Source organism: Leucoraja erinacea, chromosome 32 (genome assembly GCF_028641065.1).
Source record: "Leucoraja erinacea ecotype New England chromosome 32, Leri_hhj_1, whole genome shotgun sequence".
Lineage (NCBI taxonomy): Eukaryota > Metazoa > Chordata > Chondrichthyes > Rajiformes > Rajidae > Leucoraja > Leucoraja erinaceus.
This window is the reverse complement of record NC_073408.1, coordinates 13071465-13091731: the sequence shown is the minus strand read 5'-3', so window position 1 is coordinate 13091731 and position 20267 is coordinate 13071465. Positions and strand designations below refer to the sequence as shown.

At 40.4% G+C, this 20267-nt stretch overlaps 1 protein-coding gene across 2 annotated transcripts in view; it reads right to left on the bottom strand.

Moving 5' to 3' along the window:
- Positions 1–19906, bottom strand: part of LOC129712394 (potassium-transporting ATPase alpha chain 2-like) — a 33484-nt gene extending 13578 nt beyond the window's left edge. Inside the window, exons 1-9 of one of the 2 annotated variants that reach the window (XM_055660790.1) lie at positions 19850–19906; positions 17288–17491; positions 15174–15287; positions 14492–14626; positions 12758–12875; positions 10754–11022; positions 6919–7117; positions 1671–1780; positions 184–318 (exon numbers count right to left, since the gene is read on the bottom strand). In XM_055660790.1, coding sequence (XP_055516765.1) covers positions 184–318; positions 1671–1780; positions 6919–7117; positions 10754–11022; positions 12758–12875; positions 14492–14626; positions 15174–15287; positions 17288–17389 — 1182 coding nt within the window. In that variant the 5' untranslated portion in view covers positions 17390–17491; positions 19850–19906. Of the gene's footprint in view, positions 1–183; positions 319–1670; positions 1781–6918; positions 7118–10753; positions 11833–12757; positions 12876–14491; positions 14627–15173; positions 15288–17287; positions 17492–19849 lie in introns of those variants that run through there. The other variant, XM_055660789.1, reaches the window with a different exon arrangement.
- Positions 19907–20267: the final 361 nt, after the last annotated feature.

Genomic DNA, 20267 nt, shown 5'->3' with positions numbered 1-20267 from the left:
TGAAAAGTAATATTTAAACAAAGATTACTTATTTTAATCTTAAATCTGGCAGCCAGTAATTGATCAAAACACTTTTGTCCTTTAATTAACTGAACTTGCCATCTGTCTATTTAGAAACCATTCTGAAAGAGTTCCAGAAATGTAACAAAAATAATTACACTGCCTGCCTAACCTGTCCAGTACCTGAAACTTGTTGGTAGAGTTGAATGGTATTTCAAATACTTTTACATTTTCATTTCTGAATTCCATCACGTTACCGAATACAGTTTCAGAGAACTTCAGAAGGGCACTTTCTGAGGCATCTCCAACCACTTCTCTCTAGGTTCACAAAAGGCAACGTAATATTTGGGTTAATTAACACCCCTTAATGGAAATATCGACATCATTCATTGCATAGTTATACACTTAAAGGTCCCCACTGCCCGTTCATCCAATTATTGAATGTATTAAAGACTTCTGCTTTAAAGCTTTAAACTACTGTGAATGGGGGATGATAAATATTACACTTTCTGTGTTCAACAGCATAGCTAAATCACAAAAGTGGAAGTCGGAATAGGTACTTTCCAGCCTGCCAACCAAATGCCCTGAGAGCTGGGACCAAGTCTCAATAATGGGCCATCAAAAATTAAGCTAGACAGAAAAACATGAATAGAAATGACAAAGAAAACACTTTGGGCTATAGAGCAAAATGTGCAATGTTTATCATACACAAGTTTAAAGTTTACTGTGCAGTAAATAGGCTTTATACAATTAGACATGTGCAACCCTCAGACGTTGCTGGCTTTACCTTGCACTAAATTGTATTTCCTTATCATGTATCATTGTAATCATGCATTGCGTTTCCGCTAACTGGATAGCACGCAACACAAGCTTTTCACACAAGGCAATAAACTAAACTGAACTGAAAAACCATTTCCTTAGCATCATCAGCTATCAAGAAGGGTACAGATCGTGAAAATGGACAAAGTAAGTTTGGGAGCAGATTGTACTCAAGGAGAGGCTGGAGATTTGCTGAAGGAGATGATTGGCAGTGAAGTTGGGGAGATAATTACCCAACAATGTTAGCTGGAGAGTAGATTGTAGGTTTAGACATCAGCAAAGTGGTGGTGTTTGGGTGCAAAGTAACAAAGAAAACTTAGAGGAACAAACCTTGAGAATTCAGACATTCAGACTCACTGACCTAGGTCAGTACATATTATTTAGCAAATTCTCAAAATGTTGTTGGTTTGTGCAGTGCAATTTCAAATATTTAAGCCATAGGCTTGGTGTAAAACTTGAAGATTTAACAACAGAAAAGCAACATGACTAAATGTGGTTAAAAAAAGATTCCCTTTAAAACGTGCAAAAATTAAACTTCGAAATACTCTGCTGGATTGGGAAACAGATGAACACATGAGGAGGATTTGGATGGTGAATGTGCAGTGTTTTACCTCTTCCCGAGGTCAAACAGAACCATCTTCCTGTGCCCACACTAGTTCTGTGACTTTGTGACCTGACATCCATCTATATTCACTTTTACTGTAAGATTTCTTGAAAATAGAATAGTTGGATCTGTGTAAGAAAGAACTGCAGATGCTGGTTTAAATCAAAGGTAGACACAAAATGCTGGCGTAACTCAGCGGGCCAGGCAGCATCTCTGGAGAGAAGGAATAGGTGACGTTTTGTGTTACCTTCATAATTGGGACATCATCCTGTGCTGCATTGAATTCCGCTCGATTACAGAGTGCAATAATCTTGGCCAGAGCAGTCCATGTTTGTGATGATTGGTCAAAGGTCTGCGCTGTAAATTAAAACAACATGTTACTCATACATTAGTACATATTTCCATCTCCCTTTTCTTTTTTTATTGTGCTCAACCCAAATGATATGAACATACCATCCAGTAAGACCATGGCTGATCTAATTGTAACCTCAACTCTGTATTCCCATTTATCTGCAGTGGTCTTTCACTCCCTTACTTAGTAAGTATCGATCCAGCAGCTCCTTATAAAGAGGAGCCACTCTTTGAAACAATGCAAACCATTCAAGACTCATTACAAAATATTGTCTCATCTTCGTTTTAAATGGATAACCCTAGTTTTTGATTATTTCACAATTATTTCATCCAACCCTGTCAAGGCCCTCAGAATCTTTTACGATTCCATCAAGTTCTTTCACATCCTTCTAAACTCCATCATTTAAATGTCTGGTTCTATCCAGTCTTTTTGCAAAAGATCATAGTATTCCAGGTATCAGGCCAGTCTTCTGCACAGCAGCCTGTTAACATTGAAGATGACTTGCTACTACTCTAGTTTTGTGGCTTGTGAGACAACTAATGTGGCCAATGTGAGAAATGGTTTGGCCTTCAGATTCAGATGGAGCAGATTAATAGGCAGCATATGCGTAGTGTGCACCTTCTGCCACTGATGCAGGACTTCTGTATGCACCGGATGCATGGACTTGAGGTTCTCAATACCATCCTCAGTGACATGGTCATGGGTCAGAAAATCCTAGGAAACAATAGGGACACCACATTTTTCCAACGGGTAAAGTCTTGAATCTTTTCCTCAATCCACCTGATAATCTCCTTTCATGACAGAGTGTTGAAAAGTTTGAGGAGTCTGGTCCCCAGCATGCAAACAACATGGCTGACATAGCCAGCTGAGAGCAACGGAGCCATTACTGCCAGGCACTGACACCGATTCACTTATTCTTCCAGTAAATTGAGGATTTAGCAAAAATAATGGTATCTTATTAGTGCTTTAAGAAGCTAGGTATAGGTCATCCAGATTTCAGAACGGGGGATCTATTCTATCTAGTAGACCTTGTGCAAGGATATGCCGGTGCATTGAAGGCCATGGTGAATTCCATTATTAAAATCTGCCTTCACCAAGGTGGTCCATGTTTTTTAGGATCTTACAATGAACCTTGTGCTGCAGAGAACCTTTGTCTTGATGGCATAAAATCTAAAGCCCATTCTCTCATATCAGTTCAGTAAACATTCACCAAACTGCTTCCAATGCACTGGGCAATACTATTCACAGTTCTCCAGATGTGGTCTCACGAATGCCCCATAAAACGGAAGCATAATCTTACTACCTTTGCATTCAATTCCCCCTATCAATAAGCAATAAATTATGTTATCTTTCCTTCTTACCTGCTGCATTTGTATTTCAACCTTTTGTAAATCATGCACTCAAATCCCACTGCATCTCACACCTCTATAACCTCTCGACATTAATTTTTTTAAATATTTCTGCCTAAAAATTCAAACGCAACTTTTACTCTCATAAAAGATGCATCTGTACTCATTGTACTCTTTTTGCTAGATCTTTGCCTATTTACTTGACTATCTATGTTTAAGAAGGAACTGCAGATGCTGGAAAATCGAAGGTAGACAAAAATGCTGGAGAAACTCAGCGGGTGAGGCAGCATCTATGTAGCGAAGGAAATAGGCAACGTTTCGGGTCAGATGTCAGCTGCTCTACATCGGTGAGATCAAGCATAGGCTTGGCGATCGCTTCGCCCAACACCTCCGCTCGGTTCGCATTAACCTACCTGATCTCCTGGTGGCTCAGTACTTCAACCCCAACCTCCCATTCCCCTCCCTTTCTGTCCTGGACCTCCTACATGGCCAGAGTGAGGACAACCGTAAATTGGAGGAGCAGTACCTCATATTTCGCTTGGGCAGTTTGCACCCCAGCGGTATGAACATTGACTTCTCTAATTTCAGGTAGTCCCTGCTTTCTCCTCCCTTTCTCAGCTCTCCCTCTGCCCACTGTCTCCGCCTCTTCCTTTTTTCTTCCCGCCCCCCCCCTCCCCACCCTCACATCAGTCTGAAGAAGGGTCTCGACCCGAAACGTTGCCCATTTCCTTCACTCCATAGATCCTGCCTCACCCGCTGAGTTTCTCCAACATTTTTGTCTACTTGACTATCCATGTCTCTTTGAAGATTCTATGTATCTTCCCAAATTATGTTTTCACACGCAAAACAAATTTCTAACATAATCATCTTTAAATGAGGTTCGCCTTCCAAGGTCAAAATATTTCTTATTTCCGTGACCTCGAGTCTGCAAACTTGTGAAACCTGTTGCCTCTACGCAGCTGGAATTTTCAGTTCCTTTACCATTGGTGTCCGTGTCTTCATCAGTTTCACACCTCATTTTAGAACTCCATCCCCATCCCCTTTCACCTTGGTACCTCATGCTCCTTAAACATGCTCCTTAAAACATTTTATTGATCAAGGACACAGTCACCTGACCTGAATACCCCTTGATTGGAGTGTCAATTTTTGTCTCACTAGACTACTCGGAAATAACATCCTATAGTAAAGGTGCCACATTGATGTTAGAAAGTCCTTTACATTATTATACTGAAATAAAGTGCAAAATCAAACAAAAACTGCTGAGATGGCATCATGAGTATGGGGTTAACAATATATTCCAGCCTGAAAATTGTTGGAGGATTCAGAATGATATTAATTAATTTTGCAGTTTAGGCAGTACAATCAGAAACAAGAAATAACACGCATTTTCCTTCATTATAAATTGGTTTTGAGAGTATGTAGATTCTCCTCACTTTCAGCAATGGGCTGTGAATTTGCCAAGTTAGCTGATTAATACTTGGCATCAGTGATGCTCAAATAGAACAAGTACTATTTTCAAAGACTCCCACTTCCCACGTGAGTCTACACCTCACCCTCACTTCACACCATACTGCTGCAGATAAAGCAGATTGCTTGGGAGCACAATTGATCAGTTACAAATCAGAGCATTATGGCAGATTAATTCCACTGCAGTTCATATAAAATTCAGTGCCTTATCCTGCAAGGGGCTGAGAAGGAGCAGCAAGAACAGATAAATATTACTCATGATTTAATAATGAAATGTTGTTCAATAAATCACAGCAAATTCTTTATGTAGCTGATGGTCAATTTTAATAACTACTAGACCAAGTCTGCTCCCCCAACGCAGCCGTTCCCTACCCGTAGCCCCCACGGGAGACATGGTCCTCCAACTCAAACCGTTCAGGACTCAGCAGTGCGGGTGTTTTTAAATGGCGTCTTTGAGGCGAGATGCGGGCGCCAGCAGCCGTTATGGTCGCTGGCCAGCAGGAGGCGACAAAATGAGTGAATGGGGGGGGGGGGTAGGAGAAGGATTTTATTAAAAATGTGTACATAAACACGAGGAAATTTAATCAGGAGTGGATACTTGGAATGAAAAGTGAAATCTCTACCGAAATGGAAAAAATCTGGGCGTTTGTGGGTCTGGTGTTGGCGTAGCAACGAATCAAAGGCAGAAACACACACACAAATCAGTGTGATCCACAAATCAGGCAGAAACACACACACACACACACACACACACAGTTTTAATATTAGATAGATAGATAGGGATGGTAGAAATCTTTGCACTAATCATCTTGTTTGTAGTACATAAAAACATGCTTGCCTATTTAAAATAAGGAAATTGATAACAATTATAATTGTACAGAGAGAAGCCAATAGGTACAAAGCAACCTGTATATAATACATACCATAGTTTCATATATACTGTGGATCGGTGTGGTGGCACCTTGTGGCTGCGGCTCACCTGCAGTCCGTCTGTCTTTTTTTTTTTTTTTTCATCTTGTTAGAGTATGTTTTTGGTTTATTTTTAGTTGTGTATATGTGGGGGGTGGGGGGGTGGGTGGGAACTTTTTACTTTTTAATCTCTTCCTTGAATGGAGATGCGACCTTTTCCTTGTCGTGTCTCCCGTTTTGCTGGGGCCTAACATCGTGGAGCTGGTGGCCTCCAATCGGAATCGACCTGAGGGCTCCAGTTGCAGAGTCTGTGGACTAACCTACTACTCACCTTACCATTACGGAGCGGGCTGACTGTGAGGCAGGGGTGGCGCGGCGGCGGCAACCTGACTGCGGAACTTCAGAGGCCTCGGCCGCAGGCCCTGTGGACGGTAAAATCAGGAGCTCGCAGGTCCCTGGTGGGAGACCGATTTCCGAGAGCTCCCGCAATGGCAACTTTGCCCGCCCCAAATCGCGGGGTTTGAATCGGCCCGTTGCAGGGCTTTACATCGCCCGGTGCGGCGTAATTAGCCGCGGGACTTACCAACGCCCGCCGGGGGTTTTAACATCAGGAGCCTCGATCGCCCCGACACGGGAGAAGAATAAAGAACAGGGAAGAGATAAGACTTTTGCCTTCCATCACAGTGAGGAGGTGTTTGGAGATTCACTGTGATGAATGTTTGTGTGCAACTGTGCTAATTGTGTGTTTTACTTATTTTATTGATATGACTGCAGGGAACAAAATTTATTTCAAACCTCTGTCTGTTTGAATGACAATAAAGGCTATTTGTATTTGTACATACCACAACCAACAATATAGTGAGCATTTTTGTTCCAAGATCACAGGGAGGCAGTGATATATATTCCCAGTAGAATGTAAAACACATTATGCAAGTCACACTGAAAACAGCAGTACTGTGGAGGGACCAATAAATAAGCATCCTGTACTTGGAATTATAGTTTGGGAATGCAACTGAATGTGATAACTGAATGTAAAGAGAGTGGGAGCACACTGGGGAAATATGTTCAAATTGCCTGTGCTTCTACGTAATATATATTTTTAAGTTAATAAAAACATACATACTATCTTCATTTACAAAGTTGGTGTTCAAGTTGTCCCAAACATTTGTATTATATTGGAGTTCCACTGTATTGTGCTAAATATTATACTCAGAATTTTTTAAAATTCTTCTTCATGTTTTAAAAAAATGTATGCATCCTATCGGAAAATGACATTATTTGAAGATATCGTCGGGAGATTGTTGAGTTATCAAAATGATAAAACTAGTCAACAAATGTTATCTGATTAGACTGTCAATATGCTGGATCAAAATCAGTATAGTTCTATCAATATAGATTAAATCACATGGCTCCTGTACCTCCCTGTTCTTCACTGGTATCTGCTGTGTAGATTTGATTGTCAAACCACAAATGCGCTACAGTCATTCGATTCTGGGTAAGTGTTCCTGTTTTATCAGAGCAGATAATCGAAATGGAGCCCAAAGTCTCAACAGCCTCCAGATTCTTTACGAGGCAGTTCTTCTTGGCCATTCTTTTGGCTGTTAGGGTGAGACTAACCTGAGGGGAAAATGGGCAAACTTAAGTTATTATTTACAATTCAATGTGTGACAGAGGTTCGAGCATCTCATTAAAAATTTGTGCAGGAGGAAACTGCAGATGCTGGTTTAAACCGAAGATAGACACAAATAGCTGGAGTAACTCAGCGGGACTGGCAGTATCACTAGAGAGAAGGAATGGCCGAAAAGGGTCTCGATCCGAAACGTCACCCATTCCTTCTCGCCAGTTGCTGCGTGTCCCATTGAGATACTACAGCTTTTATAATCATTAAATAAATTCAAGCATTGAAATAAAACCAAAACATAAAAACAAACGAATAATTACACTTTTAAGAATAGTATTATCACTTTGTGAGAAGCACAACTACAATACTGAACCATGCCTGGGGGTATTTAGAGATTATAGATTTTGAAACTGACATGTTGTATTCTACATAGGCCTCAGAGCACAGCAACTGTTAACTTTTTTCAATAAACTGATTCTGAAAATATCAGTCATATGAAAAATTCTTCACCAAATGCAACATCTCCATCACATATCACGGCAAACTAACCCCTCTTGGAAGACCGACGAAAGTTAAAACCACCGCACACTTTGTAAGGAGTCCAGTGGTAATAATTTAAGGATGTATCATTGGCCAATCCTGGATATCATGCCCAACACCTAACATTTTTTTTGTTATGGCATCTCTGATAATCATAGGGTCATGGATGCCACTGTGATCTTGCATGTTGAATAAATGCCTCCCTATGGATACCACAACTGGTCAGTGGTGATGGGCATTATAAATTTGGGATGGATTCACAGCCACTCTGTTGCATCTTGTAGTTAAAGGAAATTAGTCACTTACAAACGTCATGTAAAATTATATTATATTATAAAGTCTGGAAGTCATGTAATGATAAAACTACTAATTAACCCATCCTTATTGCACAGAACTACATCTAAAATAGTTTATTCCCCAGTTGGTTCCCCAATATAAACTAGAAAACCACCTTGTATACACTTTATGAATTTGTTCTCCACATTTCTAATGCTGATTTGGTTTGTATGGAGGCTAAAGGCCCCAATAATCATTGCATTCCCTTTATTTCACGATCCTGTAATATACTATCCTCCATTACTGCCATTATTTGGATACCCATATGCTGCTGCTACCAATATATTTTGTACCTTGCTCAGTTTTCGGTCCACCTATTTTGAATATGCTTCTTGATTTTCTGAGCCAAGATCCTTTGTCACCACACTACTGCCTTTACCCCATTCTTTATCATCAAGGATGCCACTACTTTTTTCATTTTGCCCATCACTTCAAAACGTGAAGGACATTGGAATATTTCATTGCCATTCTTGGTCACGTTCCAATCACAGCTCCGTAAAAGGTATTCAATTCTATCCATTTAATTTATTTGTGCCATTAGTCTGCCTGGTGTTAGAAATTCTGTACGTATTCTGATAAATAGCCCTCAAGGATGCCTTTTTTTAAATCATTTTTCACCAAGCTGTCTCTAATAAAGATGGTCTGATATTTGTGCTCGTTCTCCTGAGTCATTCACAGTGACTCCGCCCTTTCTCTTTAACATTCTATTTTCCCTTCCTACCCTCATCCCACCAACTAGTTAGTTTAAAGCTCTCTATTCTCAGAGACACTGACCATAATAGGGTAGTTGTTCCTTTCTCCTCTGCTGATGTCAATGCCCCCTGAATTAAAATCCATTCTCCCTCAGCAATCTTTATACCACATATATTAAATCATTGATTTCATTAACCCTGTCAATTTGCACGTTGCTCTGTTGGTAATCCAGAGATTGTCGTCTTCATTGTTGTTTTAATTTGAACCCACCTGCTCATACTCCTTCTGGAAGACCTTCTCCTCAGTCGTCTCTATGATGTTGGTTCCATGCGTTTCCCCCCTTCCTCCCAAGTCCTTCTCAAGCCTTAAAGAAATGTCCTTAATTCTGACAGTAGTCAGACAGCACAGCCTATGCACTTGTATTTATCACTCCAGAGAACAGTATACACCCGCTTATAACATTCTCCTCTATTCTTACTACTTTAATTTGACTTCCCCAAATTAAATGACCACTTTGTACTATATTGTTAAGATCGGTTTGCTCAACCTTCTCTCTGCTCTTGTCCAAGAGAATTGGACAAGAACAAGTGATGTGGGTCCTTCACTGCTAACCCTGCCTCACTTAGTCATACTTTTACATTGCTCACTGCAGAACAAATCTGAGTATACCTGCCTTTTGGATCAAAGTATCCAGAACATACAGTGGGCGGTTCCGGTGGGTGGCGCGACTCACGTCGCAGCGGCCTCTGCAGTCCGTCTGTCTTTTTGTTATTTTTTGTCCCATTTTAATATAGTTTTTATTTTTTTGATGGTGTGTGTGTGTGTGTGTGTGTGTGTGTGTGTGTGTGTGTGTGTGTGTGTGTGTGTGTGTGTGTGTGTGTGTGTGTGTGTGTGTGTGTGTGTGTGTGTGTGTGTGTGTGTGTGTGTGTGTGTGTGTGTGTGTGTGTGTGTATGGGGGGGGGGGGGGGTGGGAAACTTTTAAAATGTTTCCCCTGCACGGAGAACCCGACCTTTCCCTGTCGGGTCTCCGTTGTCGTTGGGGCTGCACTGTGGAGCGGCCTCCAGCAGGAACGTCCTGGGGCTCCAGTCACGGAGCTGCGCAGCTACTCACCATCACGGAGCTGGCTGAGTCCGGAGCGGGAGGAGCGGTGGTGGCGCGCTGCTGCGACCCGGCCCTCGGAGATTCGGAGGCTTACCGTAGGTCTGGTGGACAGTGACACCGGGAGCCCGCGGGTCCCTGCTGGGAGACTGCTTTTCGGGGCTTCCGCAACGGCGACTTCTCCCGCCCGAGTAGCGGGGTCGAGGATGACCTGGAGCGGGGCCTTACATCACTGCCCCGCGCGGCTTGGAATGGCTGCGGGACTTTGCCAGTGCCCGCCCGGGGCTCCAACAACAGGACCCGGAGCGCGGCCTTGCATCGCCCGGCGCGGCGTTAATGGCCGCGGGACAATTGTTATCGCCCGCCGGAGGCTCTGACTTTGACTCTGACATCGGGGGGAGAGGGAAGTGCAGGGGAGAGATACGTTTTATTTGCCTTCCATCACAGCGAGGCGGAGATGCGCTGTGATGGATGTCTGTGTAAATTGTGTTGTGTCTTGGGTCTTTTTTTTCTTGTATGTATGACTGCAGAAACAACATTTCACTTGAGCCTCTATGAGGTTCAAGTGACAAATAAATTGTATTGTATTGTATTGTATTGTATTGTATTGTAACATACAGCGATTGTTGGCTCAAACTCGCTTCCTCCATTGCTAATCTTTAAAACATTGCATGATTTCCATCCCCACAATGATGGTTGGTAGGCCCAGTGTCGGTTTATTTTTACCAAGCATTTCCCACTGCCAATTATCAGCCCGAATAAAGCCCTTACTCTTCTGCTAGCTGCCTATGGATGTGAGCAGGTTAATCTTCCATTATAGCATTCGGCCATTTCTACTCCCGTTTTGGGCTAAAGTCTAAAATCTGTTCATTCAGATTGTCTTTAAGCCTTCCCTATAAGCAAAAGCTCCTAGTAAACCAATGGAGACTAAGACCAGAAACATGTGTTAACACTGTGAACTTACGGTGAGGGTAGCCAGAAGACCTTCAGGGACATTAGCAACAATGATGCCAATCAAGAAGATGATGGAATCCAGTATTCTGTAGCCGAGACTTATTGAAATGATGAAGAACGCAACTCCCATTCCCACAGCTAATCCAGTTATAAGGTAGACAAAATGTTCAATCTCTTTTGCGATTGGAGTCTTCTCATTTTCTACTGCTGATGCAAGCGATGCAATTCCTCCAATGATGGTGCAATCTCCTGTGCTGATCACCATGCCTGTAGCAGTGCCTTTGAAATTGTAAGGAAAAAAAATTACTAATTGGTGCAAAAATGAAGATAAGAAGCACACTTGGAAGGGTGAGTAAAAAAATATTGGTAGGTAAGATCAAGGAAAAACTAAAATCTGTTGGAGGAACTCATTAAGTCAGGCAGAATGCATGGAGCAAACAGAATAGACGAGAGTCTGAAGAAGGATCGCAACATGAAACATCTAACAGCTAACAATGGCCTGTTTCCATTATCATGCTACTTTTTTACATATCTTTCATTCATTGTTCTTTATCTCTCTACATCGTCTATATATTTTGTTACCCTTTTTCCCCTAACTAGTCTGAAGAAGGGTCTCAACCCAAAACATCACCTATTCCTCTCCAGAGATGCTGCCTGTCCCGCAGTTACTCATCATTTTGTGTCGATCTTCGGTTTAAACCAGCATCTGCAGTTCCTTCCTACACAAGAAACACTATCTGTCCATTTCCCTTCACAGATCCTCACTAGTTCTCCAGCACTTTGTTTATTGCTCAGGATTAAAGCATCTGTGCCTCCAAGGAAAACCTAATATGTTTTATTGATGGACAAATTAGTCTCCTCTCTCTACTTTGATTTCTATGAATTTCCCCACACCCACATTGATACTGAAGCAAGAGTTTTCAATGGATATAATTGTATTCACTTCACTTGCCAATGACAATTTGGCTGGAGTCCAAAATTGCAGGAGTGCACTAATTCCTAGGAAGGCAAACAAGAATCCTCAATCAATGGACGTTTTACATTATAGAGAGGGAATCTGTTCCAAGGACGATCTTTAATAACCTGCAGATGCAGCAGATGCAGTATAATATTCTCCCAGACTACAATTAATTTTGGGAAATCAGAAAGACAAACCTTTCAACTTTTTGATGCCTTTCCCCACAGTGGAAAATGTTGATTCTGTTGTGGGGGGACGTTCATGTTGAATTCTATAATGTGCTGTATCATTTTTTCTTATTTTTAATTTTTTCTATGGATGTACGGAAACTTAATTATTTATTTTATGTAAAGCACTTTGGTTTCAATGCGAGCTGATTTAAACGTGCTATATACATAAAATGTGCTTACTTACTTCAAAAAAACCTGAACTATATGAAAACAATTCCTATTAAAGCAGAAGTCTGGTTGATCATTTATAATTTACTTTTGCAAATAAATTATAAATGTTGAACTGCATACAAATGCACTTTGAAAGGTGCAAAAAAAAAAATAATCTGCTGTCTCCAAGGCAATGTAATATTAGTTGTGTTACTCTCCCCCTCCAAACTTGGATTTGACTGATATCAATGGAAACTAATTTTGGAAAAGTAGTACAATGTACTGCAGCCATTATTTAACCAAGATTGACTTTCTATCCCTCATGATTTCTCACATTTTTCAAACTCAGTGTAAAAAATATTGACAATCTGACACTGCCCTTTCCAATAACAGCTGTTCTGTATTCACAAGATAAATTCACGCCTGACGTACACAGATTGGCCCGAGGACCATAACTCAGTAGGATTAGCGGCTTTGGTTGCACGGTGGACAAACAGTTTGCAACAATGGTTCTGTAGAGATAAACACAAAATGCTGGAGTACCTCAGCGGGGCAAGCAGGCAGGCAGGCAGCATCTTTGGAGAGAAGGAATGGGTGATGTTTCGGGTCGAGACCTCTCCTCAGACTCATTTATCAGAGATAAATGTGAAAATACTATCAGCTACTTCCAGCTTACCTTCAAGACAAGTAGTGGAATAGTAGCCGATGTTCTTTGTTTCGAGCGGATTCTCGTGCGTGTATTCAGCTGTTCGAGACTGTGCTTCAGACTCACCAGTGAGAGAAGAATTATCCACCTTACATGAAGAAACAAAAAGAATGAAATGGAGTCTAAGTTTATTTACCTGTAGAATAACCTTCTTTAAAAATGAGATTTGAAGCTTTAATTTCAGTAATATCAGTGGAGTATCTTCCTGAAATGGTGGTGGAAGGAGATTCAATTGTATATTTTGAAAGGAAAGTGGATTTCAACCAAGAAAGTAAGGAAATTGGTACAAAGCCATTGATAATAGGATAGTGGAGCTAATTTGAAGTTCAAAGACACTGGATTCAACAAATAACCTCTTCTGTACGATTCAAAGAAATGCCAGGGGTGTTGTTAAAACCAAGAGTGTCAAGATCAGGTGTTTAATTATCATATGCGCCAGGAATGGAACAATGAAATGCCTGTTGCAGCTTTACAGGCCCATTAATGCAATAACACAAGAATAAATATACAATAATCAATAATACAATAAATTAATAACCAGACCACACTAGTGCAAAAATCAAAGTACATAATGCAATCAAAACAAAGTCCTTAGTAGTTTGTGGCTGAGAGAGGGTTGTGGTTAGGGCTGTTTTACAAAAACCTAATGGTTGTTGGGAAGATGCTGTTCTTCAGCCAATAGGTCATATTTCTCAGGCTCCAGCACCACGTTCTTGATGGCCACAGTGAAATGGGAGCATTAGAAACATAGAAATATAGAAAATAGGTGCAGGAGTAGGCCATTCGGCCCTTCGAGCCTGCACCGCCATTAACAGGGCAGTATGGATGTTTATGATATTAGCTGCCTTTTTGAGGCAATGCTTCCTGTATATCTCTTCGATTGTGGGGAGGTTAATACAAGTGACGGAACAGGCAATGTCCACCATTTTCTGCAGCCTCCTTCATTCCTGGGCATTTAAGTTACCAAACCAGGCCACGATTCAACCAGTCAGTGTGGCTCTCTACCATACACCTGTGGAAGTTTGATCTATTATTCCTTGGCTTTCCTTTCCTAAAATCAATATTCAGCTCCTTGGGCTTGCTAACATTGAAAACAAGATTGTTGTACAATCACCAATTAATCAGATTTTTCAATCTTGCTCCTGTAACTCTGACAATCATTACTTGTCCAACAACAGTGATATCATTGGTGAAGTTGCATTGGATCCATGTCTGGCTACACAGTCATGGGTGTAGAGAGAGTGGAGCAGGGGCCTGTGCACACATCCTGGCTTATGTGCCATTATGAGACAGATTTCTCTCTTGTTTCTGCACTGAAGGAAATTTCTGTTCTTTAGAGTTAGTTTGTGGAGCTTGGTACAGTTGAAATTGGGTTAATTCCACAGAGAAAAAGAGAAACAAAGACAAGGAGCCTGAATGGCTCCCATACATCATCTGATAGATGATGATGAGCAAACTGAGAGTAGGTGGGTCACTTATAGTCTCAATGAGGGATTGATATGCAGTATTGGAGAACCTGAACAACAAAGAACATTTACTGAAAATAGCACTGTGTGTTTTCTTATTATTTACCATGAAGAATCATCCATATTTAAACAGATTATTTTCAAAGATGTTATTGCGCCCACATTATAGGTTTTAAAAAAAACGCTGCAGAAACCTAGTTCCAGAATACGCATCAATTTAAAATGGAATAAACTCTACCTTGCAACCCTGGGCAGAAAGGATACGAATGTCTGCTGGAATCTGATCACCACCTTTGATCTGCACAATATCGCCAACAACCAGTTTATCTGCTGTAATTTGTTGTTTTATGCCATCCCTAATAACAAGGGCTTGCTGGAAAGGAGCATTCAATATGTTAACCGATTTAATAGAACAATAATTTGTCATTTTAACTGATATTCATTGTTATACAAATTATAAATGAATCATTGGTTGAATAAAGACTAGGATAAACACTAAAATTTCTTTGAAAGGCATAATCCAAGTTTAAGTATTGCTGAACTTAAACATTATCATAGAACACTTATTCAGCAATATGTGGGCCATTTGCTGTCTTTGCCCCCACCCTGCTTTGTCATAAACAGTCGGGTGAGTAGGCCTTCTTCTTAATCCTTTGGTAGCAGTTTTGATAAAAGTGAGGGTTTTGCTCAGCCACAAGAACAGTTAAGAATCACCACTGGTGAGAGACTAGACTTATAAAAAGGCTAGTCAGGCAAGGAAAAGCAAGTTTCTTCCTGGAAAGGATACCAGATTTCTAATGACATCTGGCAACTTTCTGCTTACATTTGTAGTAAAACCTATTTACAGGCTTTTTGTTTAAACAGAATCCTCAAACTCTCATGAATGTCATCACTGTGCATTTCATAATAACAGATCATACCTGGGGAACCAGCTTTTGAAAGCTCGCCATGATATTGGTACTCTTTGCTTCTTGATAATAGGCAAAGCAGCCAGTGAGGATGACAACTCCAGCAAGTACAACACCTAAATACAACTGAAACACAAAACTGTTATTAAATCGAATTCCAGGTTCATGAAAATAAATATTCATTGAAATAATTTAACCCAGATCAAAGTCACGCGAGTTCATTTCTAATTGAATTACCCAAGTTATGAAGTTCAAGTTATGAGGCATCATGATGTCAATGGAATTTCTGCATTGGAGCTATGTGGGGCGTTATTCCTTTTAGATTATTGTGAAGGTATTGGAGTTGGGGCACCTTGAATGGAAAAGGGATAGTCCTTTTGGATTGTGGTACAAGAAATTACATTACATTTTCATTGACTGTTAACTATAATTAGTAATATGTAAGGGCATCAAAATCGGCAAGTGACTTTGTGATGAAACAGAACTGCAGATGAACAATGAGAAAACAGGAGTAGGTCAATCAGCCCCTCAAGTCTATCCTGCCATTCAATAAGGCAATAATGTTCAATATAATATAATATTTTTGCATGAAACAGCATGTGCCATTCCTAGTATCCGTCGTTCAATATGGTCTTGGCAGGCTTCATATCTTGCCAGTGCCACATATCCTTAATTCCTTCCTCTTTTAAAAAAAAAATCTCATTCCTCTTTAACTATATAGCCAATGATGCAGCCGTCCACCACAGTTTGTGGTTAAAAAATTCCAGAGATTCACTGTCTCTGCATGAAGGAGGGAGTAACCAGGAACAGGGGGTGACAAGGAGTTACCAGGAAAAATAAACTGAATATTGATGCAGGAAAATGCCACAAAAGCAGTGGATATAATGGGAGAGTGCACTGACGAGTTGGTTCAACTGCAAAATAATGAGGCCCCACAACTGTTGGACAATTCTATTTTAGAAATCTCCTAAAAACACACCTTTCAAGGTTGGCCACTGCATGGTGGCCGATTGGGAAAGGGGGAGATGCGCCGCGAGAGCCCCGGGTGTCATGGTACACCAGTCATTGAAGGTCCCGGCATGCAGGTGCAGCAGGCAGCCTAAAGAAAGCAAGCATGGTATGTTAGCTTCATTGCAAAACTCGGATTTGAGTATAGGAGCACCTGAGAGGTCTCTACTGTTGGAGTTGTACAGGCGGCTTGGTGAACGACCACACGAGAAAAAGGTCGGAGTATTGCGGGTATTTTTGGTCTCCCAAATCTGAGGAAGGACACACCCCAACAAAAAATAACAAAAACTACATTAAAACACAGAGGGAGTAATAAAAACGCGGAGAGACTGCAGAGCCGGTTTACCAGAGCCGATTCCTGGGATGTCCAGCAGACTGTCTTATGTAAGATTGTTTTTCTGAGGAAAGACTGGAATAGACTTCAAGGTTTCAAACTCTCTTTAGAAAAATAGAAGATTGTAGAGGGGATCTTTAAGAAACATTACAAAACTGTTAAGGGGTTCAGTACATGCTAGATGCAGGAAGATTGTTCCAGATGTTAAGGAAGTCCAGGACAAGAGGTCACAACTTAAGGATAAGGGGGAAATCCTTTAAAACCGAGATGAGAAGAACTTTTTTCACACAGAGAGTGGTGAATCTCTGGAACTCTCTGCCACAGAGGTTAGTTGAGGCCAGTTCATTGGCTATATTTCCAAGAGGGAGTTAGATGTCCAGAGATTCACTTGTGGCTAAGGGGATCAGGGGGTATGGAGAGAAGGCAGGTACGGGATACTGAGTTGGATGATCAGCCATGATCAGTGGATATAAATGGGAGAGTGCAGGCTCGAGTTGGTTCAACTGCAAACTAATGAGGCCCCACAACTGTTGGACAATTCTATTGTAGAAATCTCCTAAAAACACACCTTTCAAGGTTGGCCACTGCATGTTGCTCCTTTTCCAGTATAGCAGTTACTAAGTTTCCAGCGATCAATGTTTGCGCACATCCTGCATGCCATATTATGAGTTTGGAAGCCCAGACAACACCAAATCAATAGACATTAGCTCAGGAAGCAACATAGAATATGTTTCAAGATAATTGCTTGCCAATTTTACACGGAGGGTTTGCTCTTTTTACTTACGTTGTCTTTGGCTGTGGCATTGCCTTCTGCCAGCTGAAATGCAAAAGCAGTCCAGCAAAGCATTGCTCCAATCCAAAGCAGAAGGGAGAAACCACCAATCATTTGCTTCAAAAACTTGACAATCTCAGGAGTGCGCTTAGGAGGCGTCAGGACATTGGGGCCATCTCGAGCTAGGATCTCTGCTGCTCTGTTGCTGGTCAGACCCTGTATAAATAATCCAAGTCAAAACTACCTTAACCAAAAGTAAGGCTAAATGATTAGGTCTGTTATGGCATTATATGGGATACTTTATAGTGGTTTAATTATTTGCTTCAGCTAGCAATGTCTTCCACTGAAAAAACATGAAACTGTTGATCCACAATCTCTGTTCTAAAGCCCATTCGAATGCTGCCATTTCCATTAACCCTGTGATAATGCATAAACTGTAGCTCAAATTGTACATTTTCTAAAATATTCTGCAAGAAATCAGAAAAGACGTGTTCAGACTGGAAAGGCTAGTTATAATGGAGACTATGCATCATAGAAATTGACAATGATGCAAATATGAGAATCACTCTCTTCATAAGCTAATTACTTTGCATCAAACAGTGGAATATCAAAAACATGTCTGCAACGCCAGGTGCTGTCATTGCACTTCTCGCAACACTGCTTTTAAAATCCATACAATAACATATAGTTAATTTGATTATCAAAAAAATACTGAGATTTGTTCTTCACAGTCAGTGATATTTAAGACAATCTTTGTCCATCTTTATTCCAGGAAACTCTTTTAAACATAAATTTCATGCTTGGAAAACAGGCTGCTTATGATAATTGTAAAATTGGCTGCTGCTTATGTGATTTCATGTGTTTGGCCATTGTACGGCTGAGGTATACAAACTAGAAAGATCTATGGATCAATGGGAGCTCTGCACCAACTTGAGTAATAGCAGATACTGACCCACGGTGCCACAATGGACCTCACAAACACCAAGCTCAGAAGGGAAAAGTCAGCTGGTTTTCCACTTCAGGTAACAATCCAAAAATTCCGACTGGAAGCACCATATTTAGGTCAGCCATTACGTCAATGATGATTATTATAATTGTCAAATCACCTCCAATTGATCACATTCAGAATTCAAACATTAAAGTGCGGCCATCACAAGAAAACCTATCTCAGTAAGTCCTTAGAAAATGAGAAAACTGCAAGATACACAAGGAATATAACTTGATTTTTTTTAAATAACTCAGTCACAATGTTCCACACTGTTATTGCTCCTGTAAGTACATGCAGTTGTAAATTACAATCGGTATCTCACATTTCCAATGGGAAATATTCTTTGGCTTGACATTTATGCTTAAGGTGTATTTAGCAGCAGCCTGGATGCCATACTTATTCACTGACGCATGAATGACATGTGGATACAAGACAATCAGCTCTGGACTTGCTCCCCAAAATATCCTAAACCAAGTTTTCTTCTTGTCCTCTCACAAAATCGTAAATAGATTATCTAATAGCCAAAATATCAGGAAAATACACAGGGTGCAAATTTGGCTTTGGTTGGCGATATTAAATGTACTATTACATAGATCATCTACTGTTCAACCTTCCAAATATTCACTTCCCATTGAAATCAATGATACAAAACTAGTGACCAGTCAGGAACTGACACATCCGTCAGTTTAACATTAATTGTGGTAAGGCGACTGGAACATATCATCAGGCACAGTGTCTGAACATTTGCTGATTGGAATCAGCTGCGGTTGGTGAGATTCAGAACAAAAATGTTCTTTTTTTTTTTTAAATGAGTGAAATTACATTTTCCCTTCAAGACCGAAAAGCTAACATAGCTGGGGAATTAAAATACTGAGATTGATAGAATTATCCTTGCATATAGGTGTGTGGGCACATAGATTAAAGACAGTAAATGGAAGATACAAGATACGTGTATTTGTCCCATGTACCAATTGGTACAGTAAAATATGTGGTCGCCATACATCCGTAGGAAATTGATCATATTGAATGGCGGTGCAGGCTCGAAGGGCCGAATGGCCTGCTCCTGCACCTATTTTCGATGTTTCTATGAAGTACAAATCAACCACAGCCTGAGTTAACAAAAATACTTTAGTTGGACTTGTTCACCATTCTTAGTATCTAAATTGAATTTTAATATATTATCTGGTGAACTTGTTTGTGCAATGACAGCCCTTGTTTTGTCTGGAATCTAAACTGCTATATAATGTGTTATATTATAGATTTCACATAACTCAGAACAAATCCATTGCTTGTACAGTAAGAAAAAGTTCAATAATGTGCCAAGTTGTACGATTCAACATCTAATCAGTTTTATTCAGAAATCCCAATATTTACATTGCTTTTTTCTAATTATTTGATAATATATTTTGCTTTCATTCACATTTGTATTATCAAGAGCGGACCATGAGAAAAATGCAGATTCTTCTCTACGTTCTTTTATAAAACTACAAGCTGAATTTTAATGCAATTGACTCACTTTTAAAGCGGACCATGAGAAAAATTTCTTTTATAAAACTAAAAGCTGAATTTTAATGCAGTTGACTCACTTTTAAAAGGTTGCTTTCATATTTTTTTACCAATTCTTTAACAGGTAGTTTATGGTCATGCTGAAAAAGATGAGAATGAAAATTAGAGAAATTTCGGTAGCTTCCATTATTTTCTTCAGCAAAGTTAATTTTGTGAATAAAGTTGCTGTTACATTTAAGTTCTTTAATTCTATTTACATTCATCCAAAAGGTGAAAGTGAAACAAAACTCCATTAATCCAATGTTTGATGGTTTGTAAATCCTGATCATCAACCGTGAGTTGGGAATGTGAGCTGAGGGTCCAGAGTGGAGGTAAGGTGCGGGGTCAGAACCAGGGTTCCAGAGTACAGCTAAGGCCGCACTGTGGACTAGGTGTGCAGCCAAAGCACAAATGATCAGGAAGGCAAGCACATTTGCAGCCGGAGCCAGGACCCGGAGT